General features: G+C 52.7%; 1 protein-coding gene across 1 annotated transcript in view; it reads left to right on the top strand.

The window, feature by feature from the left end:
* The window catches only part of TTLL11 (tubulin tyrosine ligase like 11), a 223716-nt gene extending 204063 nt beyond the window's left edge, over nucleotides 1–19653 (top strand). Inside the window, exon 9 of the mRNA XM_080819651.1 lies at nucleotides 18712–19653. Within this exon, the coding sequence (XP_080675777.1) occupies nucleotides 18712–19004 (293 nt within the window). The 3' untranslated portion in view covers nucleotides 19005–19653. The remainder of the gene's footprint in view (nucleotides 1–18711) is intronic.
* Nucleotides 19654–24408: the final 4755 nt, after the last annotated feature.

Raw genomic sequence — 24408 nt, 5'->3', positions numbered from 1 at the left:
TCCCTTGTAATTCTATCTGTTTTACCTCACATATTTTGACACTCTGTTTTTAGCTACATACATCCTAAGGATCATTATGACTTCTTAGAGAATTGACCCCTTTATCATCATGTAATGCCCACCTTTATCCCTGATAATTTTCTCTGTTCTGCAGCCTGCTTCATCTGAAATTAATTTCCCTACTCCTACTTTCTTTGGTTAGTGACATATCTTTCTCTTTCCCTTCACTTTTTATTTATGTCTTTATGTTCAAAGAGAGTTTCTTGTAAACATAGAATTGGATTTTGTTTTTTTATGTACTCTAATGATCTCTGTCTTTTAATTGACCTATTCAAACCATTCACATTTAAAGCAGTTATTGGTATGAATTCTTTACATATTTGGTAGAATTCACCAGTGAGGCCATGTGGCCCTAGAGCTTTGTTTGTTGGGAGGATTTTGATGACTGATTCAATCTCCTTACTAGTACTCAGTCTGATCAGAAATTCTGTTTCATCATGATTTAGTCCTGGGAGGTTGTGTGTTTCAAGAAACATAACCATTTCTTCTCTGTCATCAAAGACACTGTTCCCAGACATTCTCCTTTTCTTCATTCTTTCTCTTTGCATTTTAGTTTGTGACATTTCAGTTGACATGTCTTCAGGCTCACTGATTCTTTCCTTGGCTCTGTCTGGTCCACTGATGAGTCCACCAGGGGCATTCTTCATTTCTGTTTTGGTGTTTTTTATTTCCAACATTTTTTTTTAATTCTTTCTTAGAGTTTCCCTCTCTCTCCTTATGTTACCCATCCGTTCTAGAATGCTGTCTTCTTCCTCCATTAGAGCCCTTAACATGTTAATCATCATTATTTTTAATTCTCCATTGCATGATTCCAACATTGTGTCATAGCTGGGTCTACTTGTGATGCTTGCTTTGTCTCTACAGACACATTTTTTTTTTCTTGTCTTTTGGCAGGTCTCAGAATTTTTTGTTTAAAGCCAGACATGGTAGATCAGGTAGTAGGAACTGAGGTAATGCAGCTCTCAGTGTGAAGCTTTATATTAACCCAACTAGAATTTGGGCTCTAATGTTTGCTGTAGCTGTAGGTGCTAGAAGCTTTAGTTTCCTTGGTTTTATTTTCTCCCTCTCTGGTCCTTGGGATTTCCTAAAAAAAAACTCCTTCTTGAACAGAGTCTTGGTCTTGGAGCTGTCAATTGTTATCCAGTGTTCTTACATTGGAGCCCTTTTGAAGTAGCAGGAAGGTACTGGAGAGATAGAGCATTTGCTAATCTTGTGATTAAATCTCAATTTCTTAGTGGGCTTGAGTCTCTGGACTGTGACATCCAGAAGTGTTTCTTAGGCTTTTTTTTTCTACCCTTCTGTGAGAGAGGAAGGCTGAAAAGGTTGGAGTTATCTAAATGCCCTTCCCTTGGGTCAGATAAGCCTCTGGGAAACTAGTCTCCTTTGAGGTCAGTATTGTTTTATGGAGAACACTCAGAGCATACTTCAAAAAGATTACTTCCCCACACACACCCTGTGCCTGAAGCATGTGGAGTTTTTCTCCAATCACCACTTTGAGAACCCAGTGGGGCTCTGGGGATAAAACCCACAGAAGTTTGGAGGACCCCTAAGACAGGGTCCCACACTCAGCCTCTAGCAATTCCTCAATCACCAATGAAGCATTCCTACCAGTTACTGTCTCCAGCAGCCACTGCTCCTGGTAAGCTGACCTTGGCTATGATTCTCTGTTTTCACATGTCTGTCCCATTTTCAGGATGGCACTTTGCCCTGTGACCTCAATTCTCTGACGGACATAAGGAAAGTCATTGGTTTTCAGTTTGCTCATCTTTTTTCTTATTGTGAGGATGGGAGTGATGACTTCCAAGCTCTTTCTATGTCAGTGATGAAGCTTGAAGTCCTTTATATACATTTTACACTTTTCACATCAATCTGGAGAGTTACTCTTTCTATTCCAAGTTATAGAGAAGAGACCTAAGGCTCAGAGAGGTTAAGTAATGTGCCCAGGGCCACCCAGCTAATGAGTGGCAGAGCCAAAATTCTTTGTCTTCTAATTCTAATGGTTTTTGAGGGACTACCAATCCCAAGCATTCCAGAAATATTTAATATATAGGCCTTTTCAGAGATTTTCCATGAATTCTTGGTGAAATCTGGACTTGGTCATTTAACCTGAGAATGAAATGAGAGTCTCATGATCCACCTGACCAGTCTCTGTCTCTAGCCAAGAAAATGACCAAGTTAGCCAAGATAGAGCCTTATCCAGCCCAAGGTCCCCCATCTCTCACATGGGGCCAACATCAGTATTCACTGGTAGCATCCTCCAATGTGGGTTTATTGCCATAGAATCATAGTGTTTAAAACTAGAAATGCCCGAGAGATCACCTATTCCAACACCTTTGCTTTACAGGTGAGACCCTGAATCCTAGGGACTCTGAGACCCTGGTAAGATAAAGGGAGAGCCCATCCATTGGCTCACTACCTTGCTTTTTTTCCTAGATCTTTCTAGGAATTAAGTTACACATTTGTTTTTGAGATGGCCAATGTATGACATGCGATGAAACCTACACTCAGCCCCATCCTTTGCCACATGGGAGAGGGGAAAAGGCAGACAGCATGCCCGTGGGCTGCCCCGCATCTCACTGGGAGATTTGGGACTTCTAGTGGTCAAGTGTGTCAGCCTTCAATAAGTCTACACTGAGGTCTAGGTAGACCAGTGGTTCTCAATGGGGGGTTGACTTTGTACCTCCTCCCATGGCCCTAAGGGCATTTGGTCATGTCTGGAGGTGTTTTTGGTTATCACAACTAGGGAAGGAGGGAAGTTGCTATTGGCCTTTAGTGGGCAGAGGCCAAGGATGCTTCTTATCATTCTGCATTACATGGGATAGATTCCCCCACAACAAAGCATTTTTTAGCTCCAAATGTGGAGAGTATCAAGGTTGAGAAAGCCTGAGATAACGCACGCCCAGTCAGTCTCCACGATGGCTCTCTGCTTACTTGAAATAGACACTTTTCCCTTCGGCTTTCCTTAAAGACAGCTCCTGGGCCAGGGGAGCAGTTCCCCGTGCCCACCCACCCACCCCACCCCACCCCCCGCCCCAGTGCTCCTAGGAGGCAGCTGCCAACCAACGCAGGGTGGGAAAGGGTGTGCACCTGAACTGTTCCGCAAGACCTTACATGACTGAGGTGCTTTCTTCTTGGTAGCAGGTGGGTGTCTCTGCCCACACTTCCCCACTGATCACGTCTGTGAAGGGAGGAGGAAGCCTTATGTAAGCGCAGCCTCATACAACCTTCTGTCATTCTGGCACTCCAGGCCTTGGGAACACCCTCCCTCCCTCCGGAAGTCTCAGGGGAACATGGCTCTGTTCTGAACCCGCCCTATAGGATCTGCTGACCAGCTTCCTTGCCATCCCCTGCAACCCCAGCCCCTCATCCGAGCTCCACTCCCCTCCCACATACCCCATGCAGCAGCTGCACGGGCTACTCTGAGACAGACCAGCAGGCTTCAGTTCAAGCCTCTGCTCCTGCTTTTCTCCCTGCCTGTAATAGCCTTCCCTTCCTTGACCATCTAGACAATGCCTACCCGAGACCCTCCTTTGCAGAGCCTCCATCCAGGCCCGTCTCCCTGCTTCCCCGCCAACCAACCCTGCTTAGTCCTGTGCTCTGTCCCCTGTCGGCACAGCCCTCTAGAAGGCCTCCCCTTGCTTGATGGGGTTTGCGGATGTCTGTATCCCTCTCCACCTGGCCCCAGTGGGTGCCAAGCCCATGCCTGATTCGCCTCTAGGGCCCAGGGCTTAGTGCCATGAAAACTTATTGAAAGGATGAGTAAGTAAGTGAATAAATGAAGGAACGAATACACAGATGGAATGTCCCTGCTCCTTATCCTCAGAGTGGCCACTTCCACGACCCTCATGGCTCCCTGTCACTCACCCAGTTACCTAGACACAGGACACGTGACCTCAGTTCTGCCTCTTCTGCCACTCACGCTATATGATCTCTAGCAAGTCACTTGCTGTCTACACTGGGCGCACCCATGGTAACCAGCTATGACACTGTAGGTGTATAGCACCAGCTATGACACTGTAGGTGTATAGCAGGTAGTAGAACCCCAACTCAGTTCAGGACCCCCCCAGTCCTCCATTTGTGGTGGCCCCGACTGGCCCCCAGACAGCACTGCTCCTGAGCACGAGTACAGTGAAAGAAACGTTTCTTGCGCTAATAAAATTACCTTCTCTAAAGAAGGCAATTTGCATGTTAATGTTTTGGGTAATTCTGTGCAGCTCCAGTGCCCTCGGGGCTGCAATTTCTCTCTGACAAAGTGATAAAAATAAACTCCCGCATAAAAGAGCATTTCTCTTCTCTCTCATTTGCGCTCCGAAGTGACATTCTTAATGTGAGTCAAGCTGAAACCCACTTCACAATCTTGTTTTTGACACTGATCTGCCTGTCAGTGACAGGCTGGCTCCCCAGAGCTCCGCAGAGGGGTCTCCCCTTGACGACCAGGCTGGATCCTCCTGGCAAGGGGGCGCCCCCACTCCCAAGGCTCCAGATTCTGGTCTTCCTTAAATTCCAGAAGGTGTAGCCTGTTAACTGGAGGGCAAACATGGGGCACAGGGAAGAGGGCTGCCTTCAGCGTGTGAGTTAGCATGACCTGTCCAACCCCCGCAAGAGTGCCCATTCTTGGGAAACAAATACAATGGACGGAGAGTCCAACACTGCCCTCCAGGATGGTAGACGGTTCACCTGCCAGGCTCGGCCTCTCTGATCACCTAGAGACAAGAAACAAAGCAGCTCAGATTTTGGAGTGTCCTCATGTGCCCGGCCCAGGCCCGGCCCCTTACATCTGTATTCTCTCACTGAAACGCCACAAGAGCTGGGCAGGGTGGATAGAAATTGAGGCTCCCAGAAGTGAAGGGAATGAGCCAAGGTCACCTAGCAGCACAGAAGAGACAGACCCTGACTGAACATGGGCCTGTGTGCGTGCTTGCGGCATGCTGTCCGTGCCCAAGCGGTGGGAGAGGAGGAGAGAATTAGCATTCGCCGGACACCTACTTTTGCCATGCGTTATGCATCTATATTGCATTCAGTTAGTCTGCTAGCGTTAGTGACTACGTGTGCGGTGACCTGTAGGACTCCCAGGTCTCATGCCCCCCTGACAGTCTGGTAGCGGAGGCAGGCAGAGATTAAACATAGAAACACAGAAATAAGCCTGTATTTACATGTGCTGAGCTCTGTGAGATAAAATAACTAAGTTTCAAGGAGACTAGCGGAGGAGACCTAATTTATGTAAAGGAGGTGGTTCAGGGACATCTGTCCGTAAGAGCATCGCAGCTGAGGTCAAAGTTCTAAGGGGGGGTGAAGACTTGAGGGAAAGAATGTTCCAGCAGAGGGAACGGTAAATGACAAAAGCTCTGAGGTGGGAGAGTGTGCAGCAGGTTCTAGGGAACAGAAGCTGGCAGAGGGTGGGGGGTGCACACAGGCCGAGAGGGGGCTCTGGCACGAGGGGGTGGGGCTGCTGCAGAAGAGGGCGGGGCTAGATCTTGCTGTGGCTTCTAGCAGGTTAAGGAAGCGGCTGTTGCTCTGAATGCTCTTGGGGAGATGACAGCAGAGTACGTGTTTCTGAAAGTTCATTCTGGAGGCTGTGTTGGAAGGGGCAGTGCTGGAAATGGGGAGACCAGTGAGGACGTTGCTGGGAATCCAGGGGAGCCTGGCCTTGGTGGGGGTGGTTGGCGATGGTGGAGAGAGGGATGGGAGCTGTGGGAGAGGAGTTTCAAAAATGGTTCTCCGACTTCTGGGTTGAGCAGCGAGGTGGGTGGAGATAGTATTTATTGAAATGGTACGATTTAAGGCAAAGCAGGATGGAGAGGGAAGAAGGGGAGATCCATTTCTAACAGGCTCTTTGAGATGCTAATGAGATAGCCCGGTGGCAGAAAAGCGGTCTGGCTTGGAGCTCGGGATTGGAGCATTGATTCCTGGCAGATATTTAAAGCCTGGGGAATGAATGACAGGAAGAGAGAGCCCTGAGCCCAGGCAGAGAGCCCTGCAAGACCCCACACCCCACAAACCAGAGAAGAGCCAGCAGAACACTGGACCCCTGAGTCCGGAGTTGCTGGGATACAAAGAAAAGCCAGAGAGTGGGGTATCCGAGAAGCATGGAGAACACACTTTAAGGAGGGAGGCTTCCCCACTGACTGATGCCCAGAGGGAGCTAGGAAGGGGAACAGAAGGTACCCAGGCTTTTCTCAGGAGAGGTTCCAGTAGAGGGGAAGGGGATGGAAGCCCACCCATGGGGGGTACACAACATCCCTGTGGGCAGTTTGGCTGATCTGGGACCGGAGCTAGGAAGGTGAGCTGCAATGTCAAGTGCCAGAGGCCGGTGTGTTTGATGACCAGTGGGCCCAGTTCATGAGGAGGGAAGAAAGTGCTGGGGGGGCGAGATGGGGGGGACCAGGCATGGACTGCAGACCACCCAGCTCTCTCCCATAGGTGTTCTGCAGGCTTTCCTGCCTCTCCTGCAATTCTCTGCTGTTTCCTCTCTGTTCTGACCCTACCCACTCCCCAGCACGCACGTGCGCACGCACACACACTCACTCACTTCGCCGTCAGCTCTGGACAGCGAACACGGCCCCTAGAGCCAGGCTGCCGTGGGGACGAAGAGTTAGATTTGCTCTCTGAAAGGGGAGATCTGTGGGGGCTTGGCACATTTCAGCATGGTGAGAAGGGGTCTCCTGGGAGATAATATGCATCCCACCTCTGGAGAAGACCAGATGGGGTCCTGATGCCCATTGTTAGCCATGCCAGGGAGGACAACCGTGGCTCGGAATCTCACCAGGGACCTGCAGACAGAAAGTACCAGCAGCAACAATTGGGCGTCTGCGGGACTTGTGATCCCTCCCTGACTCTCTGAGTAGGGCTGACGCGGCCTGATTCACAGAGCCCGGGTGTGACTCCCCACCCCACCTGCGGGCTGTGGGACTCTGCCTGGACGTCTGTGCCTCGGTGCACCCCAGAAGCCCGCGGCACCCGGCTAACAGTACCTAAGACAAAAGCATTTGCTCTGTCATTAAACACTGGTGAACAGCCCAGGGGTTATAAATGCGTCTACCACCCAGATTTTGTCTTGAGGATGAAAGGAGAGGCGTCCCTAAGGAGCTCGCCACCGTGCCTGGTACATACCAAGCACGACTCCTACTAGTTCTTATTATTTTGAGTGTCACTGTCCTGTAAGGGCCTAGACTGCATTAGCTCTGAAATCCTTTCCAAGCCAGAGGTTTTGACCACGTGCTGAGGAATGAGTGTTGGGCTCAGAAGGTTCTGCTGGAGCCGTGAATCCCACCAGAAATGTCTGGAATCGCTCCATGGCAGGAAGCGGAGCTGGGCCCTGTAGCCCCACCTCCCCGCTAGTGACTCAGGGGCTTGTGTCTGTCGCGGTGGAGTCGGGTGATGCTGGCTGGGACCAGAGCGGGACCCGGGGCCACTCTGCGCCATCCAGCAGTGTGACCTGTGCCGGACGAAATGATGAAGGAGCCGCTTTCGACGTTGGTTGTGTTTGTTACTTGGGTGTCACAGGCTCCTGGCGATAATGATTTTCCTGCAAGGTCTATTTATGGTTCATTCCTGACACTTACTAATTTTTCCATCCAGACAAGGACAAAGATGATGGTGACTTGCCGCCGCTGTAGTGCGTAAATGCAATGATTGGGTGCATGCCATTCTGTTCTCGAGCTGTTCGCCGCGGGGCGCGGTGGGAGCGAGGCGGCGCTCTCCTTCTTCCCCGAAAGGATGGGCCTTCTGGAGGCTTCCATCTGGTTTGGGGAGAGGCAATGCAGAGCGGTGGTGGGAACCCCAGAAAGGCCACTGACCAACAGTGTGACTCTGGGGGCAGGACCGCTCAGGGTCGCCATGAGATTATAGGAGCGCGCAGGGAGAACACACATGTGCATCGCAGGAGGAGGGTGCCCCCAATAAATGATTTTTGTCACTACCATTTTTTAAAACAGTCAGAAGCCACCATCCCTCCCCATGCTTCTGGAGTCCCAGGAAATCACCCAGTTTGCAGAAGGGGAAACTGAGGCCTGAAGAGGGGAGGTGATTATTTCAAAGCCCCGCAGGGCAGAGACCATGTTGAGAACCCCCATCTCCTGACCCCCGTCGTGACTTGTCCTCCCTGCCAGCCCAGCCAGTCTGCTCGTTTACTCCATAAACAACTGTTGAGCACCTACACTAGGGCTGCTGGATATGGGGGTGAAGACAGCTTGGCCTCATGACATTCTAATGTGGACACAAGCAGTCAGCTCTCCACCACAAAAGAAGCAAATGAAGTCAATGTCATGAGAGCACGGCAGGACACGTGGGGAAGGCACAGAAATCCAGGTGGGGACGTAGCCTGAGGCTTCGGGACAGCTGTTGCTAAGCGCGCGTTGGGCTTCCTCTGCGCGCGGTGCCTTGTAAAAGCCACTTGGGAAAGGTGTGATGTCCCCACTTCACAGACGCAGAAACACAGGTCTGGAAAGGTGAAGCCACTTGCTGAAGACGAGGCCGCGAGTACAGGGCACAGCTGGATCCAGACCAGAGCATCTGACCCCCAGTCACTGTCCCATGAGCCCGATGCTGTCTCGTGGGAAATGCCCCAGTTCCATCTCCCCACCCGGAGTCCTTCAAGTCCCTGGCCTGCAGAGACCACACTCACGTCTGGGGGGATTGTGTGGCAGCAGACCCTGTGTGGCAGGGAACCAGGCTGCAAGGAGCCCTAAGAATGGAGGGGAGGTTCTGGTGATTCATAACCTTGGAGCTGGTGCAGGCTTCCCAGACAGCCCTTGTGGGAAACATGCCACCCCCCGGATGGGAATCGCTGAACTCATTCCAGTCCAGATCATTCAGCTTTATTTCCTACCAACGATTCCAAACAGAAAGCCCGTATACTTACACCATTAGACTTTCACGATCAGAGAGACACATCTATTCTAGGTGGGTCATAAGAAAGATTGAAAGGCTGGGGAGAGAGAAGGAACTGGCAGGTGGCTGGCCTCGCCCAGCATACCAGTACCTTGAAATGGAAATATAGCAAGGAAGCTCGGGTATTTTTTTTTTTTTTTTTTAGATTTATTTATTTATTTATTTATTTGACAGACAGAGATCACGAGTAGGCAGAGAGGCAGAGAGAGAGAGGAGGAAGCAGGCTCCCTGCTGAGCAGAGAGCCCGACGCGGGGCTCAATCCCAGGACCCTGAGATCATGACCTGGGCCGAAGGCAGAGGCTTTAACCCACTGAGCCACCCAGGCGCCCCGAAGCTCGGGTATTTTTGAGAGGGAAACAGTATCTCCTACTCAGTCTGAGTTAATATCCCCGGCTGTATGCAACGATTTGGATTTAATTATATCGTCGACTATATCGTCGATGCAAGTGTGTGCTGTAAACTGTAAAAGAATACGTAAGTGTCACGTGAAGAAGAGCGCGATGCTGGACAAGCACTGGGGATCTGAGCGTCAGGGAGGCATGGGTTTAACACTGCCCTGTCCACCTGCGGGAGCCACTTGGCCTCTCTGGGCCTGCGCTCCTCGTGCCTGTCACAGCGTCATTTTCTGAACAAGACCCGGGGAACGAGATGAACACACGGAGATGCTCTGTAAGCTGGCAAGGTGTTGTTGCTGATTCCGTCCTTGGGCCCCAGAAAGGAGGATGGCATCATGGGAGAGCGGCCACCAGCCCTGTCATTAAGTCCTGGGTGCGAGGACCCCTCCCTGGGGGTAGGGGCCAGAGGTCTTTTGAGGCCAGAAGGAGCCCGTGGGCCCACCCTCGCCCGCTGGCTGATGGAATGAGGCTATGTTCTGTCAGGGGCTGCGTCCCCTTGTGCAAGTGACAGTCTTGGGTGGGAGACATGCATATGGCCACATCCGGAATGTTTCAAAGGCTGCTTTCTCCGGCGACACCCGTCAACCCAAATGAAGTTGCAAAAAATACTCAACAGCTTATCTTCAGGCCTGGGAGGCAAGTGGGCGAGGCCCATTTGCAGGGACCCGCGGATCTTCGCCCTCTTGCTGACGTCCGGCTGAGTCGGGTGGGTCCCGGGCCTCCTGCGCTGCCAGGCGTTGTCTCTTCCTTCTTAAGGACCCGAAGGAATTTGCAGGCTCTCAAAGCAACTAGGGAGTAAGTAAAGAAGTTTCGAGAACAGTCCCTATTCCTTCCAGCTTCCAGCTGTGTGACTGGGACAAATCTCTTGAGCGTAAAATGGGATTGGTAGACGCACCCGCTGCGTAGGGCTCCTGTGGGATTAAATAATGCACTTGAAGCCTTTAATTCAGGGCCTGGCCCCTAATGAGGGCTCCCTAATTATTAATCAGTGTTGTTCATTGTCACTGCATTTACGGTGACAGGTCACTACAGCGATGTTACCAAAGAGACGCCTCCAATTCCAAGTGAGAGCCACGAGGGGTTTTTCAGGGAGCTGACAGGGGGCAGGGGAGAGGGGGAAGGTCTCTTCTGTTTCTCAATGGCTCAGGTGATCCCTAAGGCTCGGGTGGGGGGTAGGGGAGAGTGTCTCCTAGGGCTGGGGGAGCCGTAGCAGAACCGAGAAGTCGGGAGGCTACAGAATTGTTAAGACCCTAATCCCCAGTGTGACTGTACTTGGCGCTGGGAGTCTAAGGAAGTAACTGAGTTTAAAGGAGGTCCTAAGGACAGGGCCCTGATCCAAAGGGACTGGTGTCCTTATGAGAAGAGACGCCGGAGAGCGGATTCGCTCTCCGTCGGGGCCATCTGAGGACGCAGCGAGAAGGCAGCCGTCTGCACGCTGGAAGAGAGCTCTCACCAGAGCTCCAACCTGCTGGCAGCCTGAACTTGGACTGTCAGCCTCCGAACTGTGAGAAAACTCAGTCTCTGCTGTTTAAGCGCCCAGGCTCCGGCAGATGTGGTATACGGCAGTCCAAGCAGACGAAGGGGTGGAGGGGTGGGCGGTGGGGTTTCGGAGGACAACGTTTGTTCTGGGCCTCCCCCGTGGTTCTCGAATGCCCACAGCAGGGCTAGCCCAGTACTAGGCTTCTCGGAGACCACGCTCTTCACTTCTTTACTCCGCCGCCTCCTCCAGAGCCTTTAAGGGGATGGCCAAGACCGATCATGTGACCCAGAGTTGCCTGATCACCCACGGTGCAGAATTACCCACACTGTAGTTACCAGGGCAGTTTCAGGGGCCTCGTGGCCCATACACAGTCTCCAGGAGACGGGAACAGGAACCTGGATTTCAGTCAAGGTCCCCAGATTATTTTATGTTAAAAATGTTTGAAAACCACAGGCCTTGAGGGGAAGGCCAGTCCTCCTCTGGTGTGAGAGTCCCTCCTTCCTAAGGGCTCCTGACTTCCCCTCACATCCACATCACTGCCCTCAGGCTCTGTCCTCACCTCCTCCACCACTCCCACCCTGGTCCAAGCGGCCAGCAGCCCTCACTTGGACCAGTGCAGTAGCCCCCACGGGATCTCCTTGCTATCTCTTCACTTGGGCCCCTCCTCCTGGTCTCGACACAGCAGCCACAATGACCACGTCCTTTCCTGTCTCCCCAGTGGCTTCCCATCTTCCTTAGCATAGAACCCGGAATCTGACCATGGTCTACAGGGCCTTTTGTGGCCTGGCCTGTAAACCCTTCCAGACTCATGGCCCTCGGTACAGCTAGAGAAGGGCAGGGCCTTGCAGAGGGCAATGGAGTACTGCCCCACTTAGTGGTCAGTGTTGATGCCGGGAGAAACCAGGGATATGCGGTTTCTCAGAAACCAAGAGAGGACTAAATGCCAAGCTGGAACAATTTCATGGTTTTTCAGCTCCATCATTTGATTTTAAAAATAACTCGACGAGATTGTCTTAAAATGCAGACATTTTTAGCCCAAAGTCAAGCTTCTCAAAGTTCGGGGGCAGGTCCTTTTGCTGATAGGCCACTTTTTCCAGATGGGTTTTCAGAGCGGAATATGTACAGACAGACTCAGCAGTGGGAGGGAGAATGAGGAGGAAGGGATGAGTTCTCGAAGTGGGGACCCTGGACCAGCACCCTCAAAACCACCTGGGAATGTGGTCGAAGCACAAATTCTCAGAACTTCAGAAGCAGGAACTCCTAGGGTGAGGCTTGAAGCCTGTATTTTCACAAGTCTGGACCATCTTTGGCTCATAAATCTGCACATTGTCTAAGAGAGGACCTTTCATAGGTGTCTTTCCCTTTGCCGCTTGCCTTACCCTGCTGTGTTCAGCTGGGAGATGGGCACAGTAACACCTGCCTCGCAAGACCGCTTAAAAAGTTCAGTCTATTCAAGTAGACAGAATGGACCGTTTTCAGTGCCTGCTGCATGCCGGGCTGTACTGGGCACGGAGGATGTGAAGAAGACTGGGGCAACGTCCCTGCCTCCAAGAGTACACAGTCCCACTGGGGAGACAGCCTCGTCCCTGAGGATTTGTCCCAATATAAAGCGAGGAACAAGGAGAAGCCCCAAGGAAAGGCCATTGACTCCATCTGCGGATGGGCCAAAGTGAACATCACAAACCTCCAGAACTTCGAGGCTGGATTGGGGTATTTTTTTTTATTTTATTTTTTTTTAACTTTATTTTATTTTTTCAGTGTTCCAAGATTCATTGTTTATAATATAAATTATTTTCTAATTGTTATCAACAATGAACATGCATTATCTTTATCTGGGAAATACAGAGAAGTAGAAAGAAGGATATAAAAAGGCCCTAGAAGTGGGCGCCTGGGTGGCTCAGTGGGTTAAAGCCTCTGCCTTCGGCTCTGCCTTTGGCTCAGGTCATGATCCCAGGGTCCTGGGATCGAGCCCCGCATCGGGCTCTCTGCTCAGCAGGGAGCCTGCTTCCTCCTCTCTCTCTCTCTCTCTCTGCCTGCCTTTCTGCCTACTTATGATCTCTGTCTGTCAAATAAATTAAAAAAAAAAAACTTAAAAAAAAAAAGACCCTAGAAGTCTAGTACCACTCCCCCCACACACACACACTGTTAGTGTAAGTGAGTTGATGATAAATACCACTGTGTAAATTTTGTTTTCCTTTGGAAGGAATATTTTGGAATACTTGAATGGTTCTTAAAACTTTTGCCAAACTGCTTTTCAACCATCCATGGCAATTTCACCACTAACTTCCTATTATCGTTATTTTGCATTTCGGTTAATGGATGAGCGATAGCGCCCTGTGGCTTGGGTGGGGCCTGGATGTTTTCTCTCTTACTTGCTAACCTAAGCGAACTACCCATTCATGTGCTGGGTCCGTTGGAGGGCTCGATAAGGTTTAAGTATTTTCAACATGAAATTAATTACCAAAACCAGACTTAACATTAAAAAAACAAACAGCCCAGATTCCTAGGGTTTCATTGCAAGAGAATACACGAATCAAAAATAAAAACAGTGATGTACCAAGTGCTTCTGATCTACTTCTCAAGAATAGTGAAGAAAATAGAACCAGTTTCAGCGTCCAGCGTTGGGGGGGGGGGGGGATGGCGAAATGGTATGCAAAGCAAGATTTGATGGAATATTATGCAACTATTAAAATAATGTTGTGAAGGGATGCCTGGGTGGCTCAGTTGGTTAAGCAGCTGCCTTCGGCTCAGGTCATGATCCCAGCGTCCTGGGATCGAGTCCCACATCGGGCTCCTTGCTTGGCAGGGAGCCTGCTTCTCCCTCTGCCTCTGCCTCTGCTCGCTCCCTCTCTCTCCCACACTCTTTCTGACAAATAAATTAATTAATTAATTAATTAAAAAAAATAATGTTGTGAAGCCTGCATAGCAACATACAAAAATATTTATGCCATCATTTTAAGCCATAATAGGTACAAAATTTTGTACATGTATATTACAATTGAGTGAAAGCCCATCTTCCGTGGACAAAGAGAGTGGAGAGAAGGTCAGTCATCAAGGACACTTAGTCTCTAGAGGGGGGACCTTCGTGAGCTTTCCCACGCTTTCTGCTGGTACTGGCACTGTATCTTATAATAAATAGTAAGAAGGAAGGGGAAAGACCCAGAGAGAACATGGGGACTGTCCGTGGAGGATCTGGAAAAGGCAGGAGAGACCGCCAACCCCCCCAGCCCCCCACCCCCGCGAAGGTAACTTGGATTATCTCCAGTACATTTCCTCCTCCCTCTTCCTCCCACCCCCAGCCCGCAGAGTCTTAAGTACTTTCCATTCTCTCAAGCACAGGGAATATTGACCCGGGTCTGGCCACCACTTCCTGGGCCACTTGATGAAATGAGATGCAAGAACCACGTCCTGTCAAACTCAAACCTGCAGCCCCTCAGCCTGGCTGGGGGAGTGGGGAGCCAGCCACCCGTGTCCTCGTGGTGTATAGTGTGGGGCGTCCCTCTTCCCCAGCCTCCCTGGCCTTCGGACTCTCTCAGACACACTCAGTAGGGTTGAGCAGACAATGCGGGGCGCTCAGCCCCTGTCCCCAGTCCCTGGCCTGAGAAGTGTCGGCTTTGATTTCTTATGCTGGTCGTGGTGGTGCAGTTTGAGGTCGGGAGACCTGGAGTCTAGTCCCGCTCCTGCCAGTCACTGGCTCTGACTTGGGCCTCACTTCCCGGTCCCCACTTCTGTAAAATGCAGATGCCAGACGAGGCTTTTAGAGCAGCGGGAAGGCTCGTGCTCAGCTGATATGAAGAGCCAAGATTCCCTAAGACGAGTCGTTTCTGGTGAGGACGGTCTGTGAGGGCAGGGTTCCAGGCCACCCCCCACCACACACACGATTTCATTTGAGGAATTAAGACAAACAAGCAAATCCTATGATGTTTCTATCACTGTAACAAAATAGGACACACACACCCCTTGACGGGAGGATATGCTCAGACTGTTCTAGGCCTGGAACTCCACAACTGGCTCGTCCCCCAGCCTACCAGCCCTTCCCAGTCTCGTCCAGCTGCGCCCTTCTCCACCTGTCCTGCTGCAGGCACCCTGGGTTCTTAGTAGGCCACATGCCCCACCTCCCTGTTCCCAGCCAAGCCCACTGCTCGCAGCTCATCTCTGCCCATCAGAGCCCTACCTGCTTTGCCCATTCCTTATTGCAGGAATCAGATGCAGAATCAGCAGTGCCTGAGGCCTGGGCTCAAATCCCAGTTACTTACCAGCCACTTACCAGCATGGGGCTGGAGGGCAAGTTATTTCATCTCTTGGGGCCTTTGTTTCCTCATCTGCACGATGGGAATCATACTCGGGATCTGAGCGCCTGGCACAGCCGGCCTGACTCCTGCAAGAGTCAATAGTGTGCAGCGCCCTTCCCCTCCGCTTCCGTTTTCCCTGCATGTGTATAACCTTTATCAAAGTAGAACACGAATGCAGGAAGTTTGCACTCTGCCTTCTCTTCAAAGTCATATGTGCACTTAACTTCAAATTCCAATAGTAGCAAAGGGTTCACGATTAAAAGCAGCTGCCGCTGCTTTGCCGCCTCTTTCCGCCCCCTAGAATTTCCCGTTGCATATTTTACAACTGGGTACATGAAGTATTGATTCCATAATGGGACCCTGTGTCTCTCCTTCACCCAGTTCATCCACCACCGCCCTGCCCCCACCATGTCTGTCGATCATCAGTTCGTTCTCTGTATTTATAGGTCTGGTTCTGCTTTTTCTTTGTTCGTTCGTTTGGTGGGTTTGTTTGTTTTGTTTTTTTTAGATTCCACATAAAAAACAAAATAAGGTATGTGTTTCCTATAGAAAATCAGGAAATGTAGACAAGCATAAAGAAAACCAAGTAGAACACAGGAAATCTCATTTCTCATTGCAGAACGTTTTCTTCCAGATGATTTAGCCATAATACTTTCCCCCCCAAAAAAGTCCTTGTATGTTTCTTTTTCCCCTGGGCATTACAGCTTTAATCCCAGCCTTATGCACTTAATTAAGGGAAGGAAACGAATATTTGTTGAGTAAAAGGTGCTCAGTGCTCACTACTCCAGCACGGGCACCACCAGCAAGCTTGTTAGGAATGCAGACACTCAGGCCCCGCCCCAGAATCTGCATTTTGACAAGATCATGCACGTAAAGCTGAGAAGGGCCGTAGACCAGGGCTGCTCGGAGCCGCAGTCCACCCACTGTTCCTTCTCGTCCTGGACAAGAGGCTTGAGCCAGAATGTAAACGCCCGTTGCTTCCTTTACAGAGAAAGACTCGCTACAAAGTACTGCCAGCTGAGCTAAACAATGTGAGTGATGAGGAGGGTGATTTATATTCTGGCCCAGGCTCCTTATCTTGTCAGGGACCAGGGACACACAGTCCCTGGACGGGGCGCCCGTCTGCCGACCACACTTTGAGTAGCTCGGGTGAGATCACACACTTCTGCCGCTGGGGGCTGGGGCTGTGCTGGGTCTCTCTGGCTTTGCATCCCAGCCTCTTCCAGCCTGCTTGGGTCTGTCCCTCCCACTGCTGGTGACAAACACCCATGCCAGCACAAATGCCCACGCATGCACACAATCTAGGAGAGCCCTGGCCCATGGTCGGTGATTAGGAAACATTCATCTCTCTCTCTTTCTCTTGTTTTTTTGTTTTTTTTTTTTTTTTAAAGATTTATTTATTTAGGAGAGAGAGAGAAAGAAAGAGAGAGAGAGCGCACACTCATGCCAGGGGAAGGCAGAGGGATGGGAGAGAGAGAATCTGGAGCAGACTCCTTGCTGAGTGCAGGGCCCAACACAGGGCTCAATCTCCTGACCCCGAGATCAGAACCCAAGCCAAAATCAAGAGTCGGATGCCTGACCAACCGAGCCACCCAGGCACCCCAGAAATATCGGTCTCTTGATGCAGACGGAGCCCCCCTTGGCCCTGTGTCTCTGTCTGCACCAGGCCTCTGTTTACATTAAAAGGGTTTTACACCAGGGTTACTGTTCCCTTTATCAGCATCTCCCATCAGGGCCAAACAGAGCAGGGCACTGGCAGAGCATCTGGAGTCCAGAAAAGCAAAAAAGCTTTGATGGACTTGGAAGGAAACAAAGAAACAGCTTCTTTGCTCAGCGCCAGTTCCCAACACGAAAAGAGCTCTCAGATCCCAGGGTCCATATATTATCCGGGATTTACAAACTCCAGGCCAGGCTTCTCCCCGAGGACAGCAGCCTGAGTAATGTGGTGAGCCGGGAAGCAAGGCCACTGGGAAGGTATGGCTTAGCAGGGGTGAAGCCAGCCTCCTCTACGATACTGAGCGTCACCGGCCCTGAGGAGCCCAGGAATCCCATGACCTTGAATCATGGGGTTCATTTTCACTTGGACATTGAAAAGACTCAGAACTTTTCATGCAGCGCAACTTAGTTAAAAGAAGTGAGAGTTAAGGGGCGCCTGGATGGCTCAGTGGGTTAAGCCTCTGCCTTCGGCTCAGGTCATGATCCCAGGGTCCTGGGATTGAGCCCCACGTTGAGCTCCCTGCTCAGGAGGGATTCTGCTCTTCCCGTTCCCTCTGCTCCTCCCTGCTGTTTGTGCTCTCTCTTGCTCTCTATCTCAAATAAGTAAAATCTTAAAAAAAAAAAAAAAAAAAGGAAAGAAAAGAAAAGAAAGAATCGAGAGTCAAAGTTTGAATTTGCAAGGTCACTATTATCTGGCCTACAGGAACGTTCAGGGCGGAACATTCATGGCCTGAATGTTCTCTGAATGTTAGTTTCCTCATCGGTAAAGTGGGACATAAGAACACTGATCTCAAAAAGGTGTCTCGAGTGGCGAGGTCAGCAAGGTACCCAGCGCTAACTCATTTGTTCATCCATTCATGCCCTCGTGTATACATTCTATCTGGAGCCCCCGGGGTCTGGTGCCAGGGGACGAGTGGCGAGCTGGAGCTCACAGCCCAGCAGGGAAGATAGAGATGGTTGAAGAACCGACCACACAAACAGGAAAGAAGCCGCAGTCGGTGCTGCGAAGGAAAATGCAGTAAGCCCGTGCCAGGGGCCACATCTAATCTGGGGATCAGGGAGAGTTTTAGTGAGCTGGAGATTTTTGAGCTCAGATTCCAAGGACGAGTAGGAACTTAGGAGGCGAAGTCAGAGAAGAATGTTTCAGGGACGTGGGGGGACTGCTATCTAGAATATCACTTTGAGGGGCGCCTGGGTGGCTCAGTGGGTTAAGCCACTGCCTTTGGCTCAGGTCATGATCTCAGGTCCTGGGATCGAGCCCCGTATCGGGCTCTTTGCTCGGCGGGGAGTCTGCTTCTCTCTCCACTCTCTGCCTGCCTCTCTGGCTACTTGTGATCTTTCTCTGTCAAATAAATAAATAAAATCTTAAAAAAAAAATAGAATATCACTTTGGGTAGGGAGAAGGGGGTCAGGTTTATTTTACTCTTTGAGGTGAAATCTACATACAGCAAAATGCACACATTTTGAGGTAAAAATAGCTAAGTTTTGACAAGGCAGCCACGAAACCAGCACCTCTGTCAAGAGCTAAAACCTTCAGGTTTCTCTCCGTAACTAACTTTCTTCTCTGTTAGAAAACTTAGGGGCTGGGTTTGAAAGCGGACATGTGAGGGCAGTGTGGAGGAATGAGGCTTTGGGCCAGGTTGAAATCCCAGCTCCGCCACGTTCCGCCCACGTGACGTGGCCCAGCCAGCTCCACTTCTCTGAGCCTCAGTTTCCTGAGATGGTGGTGAAGTCCCGGCTGGTGCCCGGCACAGGGTAGGCGCTCTGGGAGTTGAACCCCGAAGCTGAAGTTTCCAGAAGGGAAGCGGCGGGGGAGGAGGCGGCCTGGTGGGTGCCGTGGGGCCTTCCCCCACTCACCGCTGCTCTCTTTGTCCACAGGCATGTGCTTGCAGGGCTTCGTGGAGGCTTTCTTTTACCTGGCTCAGCGGAAGTTCAAGATGCTGCCTCTCCACGAGCAGGTGGCCTCGCTGGTCGACCTGTGCGAGTACCACCTCTCCCTCCTGGATGAGAAGCGCCTGGTGTGCGGCCGGAGTGGCGCGTCGGGGGGCCGGGCCCCGGACAGCGGCACCCCCCAGGAGGCCGCCGCCTCGGCCCCGCTGGCACAGGGCACCCCCGCGGCCTGCACAAACAGCGCCCACAAGGTCTCCCACTCCAGACACGCGCTGTCCTGAGGGCCCCTCGGTGCTATGGATGGAGAATGAGCCCCTCCTGGCCGAAGAGACCCCCTGGGCTTCTGGCCCGCGGAGAGGGGGGCCGGCTGCGGAGAGCCCCTGCGCGAGAGCCCCTCCTCAGCCCCTCCTCGTCTTCCCGAGCCGCTCAGCCGTGCTTCGAGAGGCTGATGACTCCACGCCCGCCTTCCTCTTGGTGGCCCAACTATTTGTGAGTCATCGGTGGACATATGACATCCCAAACGTGACAGATGGCAGCATCTATTCTGGGCTCACAGGAAGCAACAACCGGGCAGAACTGTTGCGCTGGGGGCACGGGGCGCTGGGGACCCCCAGCCCGAGCTGTGGCAGGAGACCCTGAGGAAGCCGCGGCCCGGTGGGGTGGGGGGCGGTGCTGGGGCCTCCGAGAGAACTGGTCGGTCCCGGGGACATCATGTTCATTTCCTCCCAGCGAGCTGTGAGGACCAAGTGGCGCTGGCACGCGGGCAGACGCGACTCTCCCGTCCCCAATCATGTGCTTCATGGGTGCCGTGAACAGATCGGCCTCGTTTATTCCTTTAGCTTGCCTGTTCCTGCAGTGTTCGCTTTGTTGTTAATTATGAAATAATTAACCAAGGAGTAACTAAGGAAGGCTCTGAGAGTCTTAGAGCTCACCGGAGCCTCGGAGGTCATTTTGTATGATTTTGTTTGAACTTGATTCCAACGCCGGTGTCCCGTGGTCACGTGGCTTCTGATGGCCCACCCTGCACAGAGAGGGCGTGGCCAGCAGGTGGACGGCAGGTGCTGCCAGAGGGCCCTGGGTGGGTGGAGGACAGAAGACCCTGGGGAGGACCGGCGAGAGCAGGAGCATGATGTCCGAAGCTCAGGTGGTGGGCGGGGCGTGAGGGAAAGGAGGGCCCACACTCTCCCTTCCACGAGACCCTGCCCTTGTCTCCATCTGTGTCCCCAGGAGGAGCCCTTCTCAGACGGGAAGACTCAGAGCCGTCCAAAGGTGGCATTTTGGAAAACCAAGCCCTGCAGAGCTCACTCTGGGCTGTTTGTCAACCAGAGCCACCTGTAATGACTTTGTTTTCCCAAACAGACAGCAGGACAAGAGGCCTAAGATGGGAGGGGCGGGAGGAGGCTGAGACTACTGAATGCCCCTGTTCGGGGACAGTCATCAGCCTGACTCCCCAATCACCTTGGGTAGTTTCCTACTGCTGTTCCCATTTTCAGATGGGAAAAGAAAGGTCTGGGGGGGTCATCTGTAGTGTCAGCTTGGTCCAATTCTGTTGGTTCACCCCAGAGCCCCATTTCCTTTATGTCCCTGTGTGAGCGTGACCAGCTCCAATGCCCCCAACCCCCCGCAACTGCTCCGGGGCAGCCCGGGGTCTTCCAGGGCCCTGCCCCCTCTCCTGCAGTCTGGTGGTCTGGGCCAGGACCGTCCGTGTTCCTGAGTGGTGCTGCGATAGAAGCCATCTGAGACGACCCCAGGCCCTTTCTTCAGTCCCTGTTGCTGCTGGAACAAATGGGCTTCCCCGTGAAAGACCCAAGTGAACATGTCTTTCACACTTGTTAGCAGCTGGGAGCAGCACAGAACCTTTGCAACAAAGCTCTGACTTTGTTTTCAGAAAGCATTCGCTTGCCAAAATGGACTGCACTTTTCAGGTCCAAATCAACAAAACACATTGGATTGGGGTGGGGGGTCAATAGGATGAATTCGAGTGCCATGGTTTGGGGTGATTTGAAAATGTCGGTTCTCACAGTGAGGAATGTCCTGTCCCCCACCTTTGCATGTCATCTGCAGGCAGGTGGCTCTGCCCAGGCCCCCCAGGTCACTTTCTCAAAGGAGCCCCCACCTGCAGCCAGCGCCTGACTGAGCCCTGCACCCCGCAGTGAGTGTCAGAAATGAGGCCAGTAAGTGACAGACAGGGCCCTTCTTTCTCAATGCTGCTGAGCAGGAAGGATTTAGAGGCTGCTCCCTTATTGGAGAGTGATAGAGTACCCCATCTCCTTGGGGCCCAGGGGACGCCCCCCCCCCTTGGACAACTGGCCAGCCGTGTTGCCGGGTGCAGCTGACGCGAGAGCAAAGACAGATGTCCCCTTTCTCCTGAAGAGAGGAGCCAGAGCTGGGGAGCTGGGGTCCAGAGATGTCCCATGAGAAGCTGAGCCCCCTGTGCTGTGCCCTGTGTTACCCCATTTCTAGGATATGGCCCTCAGGATCCACCCCTGGGCCCTCTTCTCCCTTAGTGCCCCTTCCTCCCCCTCCTGCTGAGTCTCACACACGCACACGCACACGCACACGCACACGCACACACACACACACACTCCAGCCAAAGTCCCCGAAGGGCCCACACTCCAGAGTGGGTTCAGTGAATGGGGAAGACCAGGCACTGCCTGTCACTGCTTGGGGGACACCACGGGGCCACACCTGCCTTGCTGCTGCTGGTGCCTCGGCCAGCGTCCTTCCTCTTCCACACTGGCCATCCTGCTCCCCTCCCTCCAGCCTCCGACGAGACGTGTATGGCTTCTCTGCTGTCACAGCCAGGAGCTCTGTCCCCACAGCCTGGCCAGTGGGGAGCCCGTTCGAGGTGCTCCTAAAGGCGCAAGGGAACCAGCGGGGCTGTTAGCAAGCACGCCCTCTCGAGCCCCATCCCAGGTGCAGGGACAGAGCGTCCTGGAGACAGAAGCCTCCATCCCCCAACAAGGGCCCTCTTGTTTCTCCTGGGGGTCCCTGTCCACTCTCCCCAGCTTGGACTTCATCACCTCCTGCCTCTCTCCCCGTTCAACTCATCCTCCATCCTCCATCCCCAGTGGCCCCGAAGGAATTCAGAGAACCCCAGAGCTCACCACTCAATCCCCTAATTCAATCCGCTGTCATCTCTGTCCAGATAACGCCTCTGCTCCTTAACCTAGCGTTCAAGGCCGCTCATAATCCAGCCCCTTCCTTCCCTTCCATCCCGGCCCACACACACCAGGGGGCAGCCTCGGCCCGGCCTGGTCCTGGTCCCGGTCTTGGCCCCCATGCTCCTGGGGCACCCGCCATCTGTTGTTGCTCCCCCACCCCCTGCCCCCAGGAAGAGAACGTGCTGCTTCCTGCCACCGTGTCCCCAGGCCCAGGAAGAGGACCCGCTCTGGGCTCTCCCCGATTTTTGCGAGCTGTTCCCTATGCCTGGATGGCCTCCCTCCGTCTGATGGATTCTTACTTATCTTCAAGGTCCAGCTCAAACGTCCCATTGCAATACCTCCAGCAAATATACTTGGGAGAATCTGGAAAGTTCTGTTATCATGTTTGCCCTGTGGTGTCGGTTGAGTTGATAGAAATGTTCCGCGAGTCCCAGGGGAGGAGCTCGTTATGGTGCTCCCCTCCCCCACCCGAGCCTGTGCGTACCCTTAAGAATCATGGATTTTTAAACCCTGCCAAGGGATTCACTGAACCCCTCCGTGTCCCCAGCTGTCTGGTTGGGTCCCTGGGGCCACCTCTGTCCCATGACCCTGGGCAGACAATGGCCCCTCTGACCCTGGACCGTCTTTCCTTTGTGCTTTGTCCCTTTGTCCTGGGTTCAGGTCTGGACTGTGCCCCCCTCCCATCAGCACCCCCTCTTGCTCACCTCAGAGACTAAGTCTCGCCAGGCTGGATGACGCTCCCCACAGCTCCTCCCTTGAGTGGGGCCGTTTCTTCAGCTCTGCTGCCGCCTGCGTCCGTCCATCCATCCGTCCGTCCGTCCGCGTGGGGGTGGTGAGCTTAGAGATAATCCCCACGTGAATGTAGATGCTTGGGGCATGTGGGAGGGTGGGGGGTGGTGCTAGGACTGCTTTGGGTTACAGCCCAGACCTTTGGAACCGTGTTCCTGCCTTTCTAGAACCAACTCCCTTTCCCACGTGACGTTAGCAACACCTGTTCCGCACAGCACAGTTTACAAAGTCTGGTGCAGCCATCCTGCCCTCGGATCCTCCAACAACGCAGCGAGGGGTGGGGTTCTCACCACCCTTGTCACAGACAGGCCCAAGCTCGCGGCTGGAGAAAGGCCCGTGCTCCTTTCTCGGCGCCGTGATGGCTCTGCACACAGGGAGCCGTGCTCCCTGTTTTGGGAGACTCCGTGCTCCCAAAACCCGGAGGGGGGAGGCTCTGGAGCCCCCTTCAGAGACGTGGGAGGCTGGGTGGGGGGTGGCTCAGCTCGTACCCAGGCGTCTGGGAGCCACCAGGGGCCTGCCCACCTGCTCCTTTCATGCTGCGCACCCCAGCGGGGCTCCAGGGGCCAAGCGGCAGGTGCCTCAGCCACACAAGGGGGTGACAGGCTCTCACTCACCTGGTCCCTGGGAGCCAAGACAAGAAACAGCAACACAAACACAGCAAACACAAAGACACACAAAGGTGGGGCTCGACGGTTTCTAGTTTCTGAAAAATGTGTGAAGGGATAAAGGAAAACTTTCCTTCTTGAATGTTGTAATCCATCAGGACGAATGAAGCCCAGTCAGCTCCTCTCCCTCTCCACCTGCCCTTCCTCCTCACCCTCAAGACACTCGAGGCTGAAAAATGGCCTCAGCTGTAGCTCCAACACCCGGAATTTGCCTTGTGACTGGCAGAGTACTATGCCAAAATAGCCTCCTCCTTTTTTTTTCTTTTTTTTTTTTTTTTTCACTTCTTGATTAATGTCCTAAACTCCTCGGCCCTATAATTGGACACTGGGCTTGAAATGGCCGGCGTTTGAGCAGCTTCCCTCGAAGCTCAGAAATGACGAACTCTTGCTGGGGAGCTGGTGTCCCAGCGGCCAAGGGAGCCGTTCTCCTCTCTCCGGGAGGTCAATGGACCTAAAACCCACCCGGCCTTGACTGAGATTTTTGGCCAGTCTCCTACTCGGTGTGATGAACGGGAGCGGGGTTTTCCCAGAGGGCATACCGATTTCTCCCTCATGAAACAAACCCAAAATGTGTTTCCCTTCCCAGGGACGAACGAGCTTTGCAGAACACTCACCCTACTCCATTACCTCAGTCTGTAGTAACCAAAAGTCTTGACGTTTATATAACTAGGAAAACCACGCAGCCTAATGCTCACACACACACACACACACCCCATCACGCTTTTGTATAAAACAGCAAAATTACTGATGATTTTCTCATTTCTGGCAATTTCCTTCTGAGTCTTATTTAGAGATCCGAGGAAAAGGGGCTCTGTGCAGCCCTGGGGTGACACAATCTGCCCCCAGAAGCTCCTGGGACACATGTCCTCTGACGTGAAGGTCTTGCGAGGATTCCGATCAGGACCGCGGTCCTGGGCCACGGGGACGCTGGCTGCCCCTGCTGGGGCTCCCCTGGGGCGCTCCCAGGCTGCCGGAGCGAGGCCTCGGCCCGGGACGGAGGAAGCCAGCCTGGATATTTTCCTTGCAGAACCTCTTGCACCACAACGGGAAACCGAAGACCTGCTTTT

Source organism: Martes martes (assembly GCF_963455335.1).
Source record: "Martes martes genome assembly, chromosome: 12".
Lineage (NCBI taxonomy): Eukaryota > Metazoa > Chordata > Mammalia > Carnivora > Mustelidae > Martes > Martes martes.
This window is presented reverse-complemented; position numbering and strand designations above follow the sequence as displayed.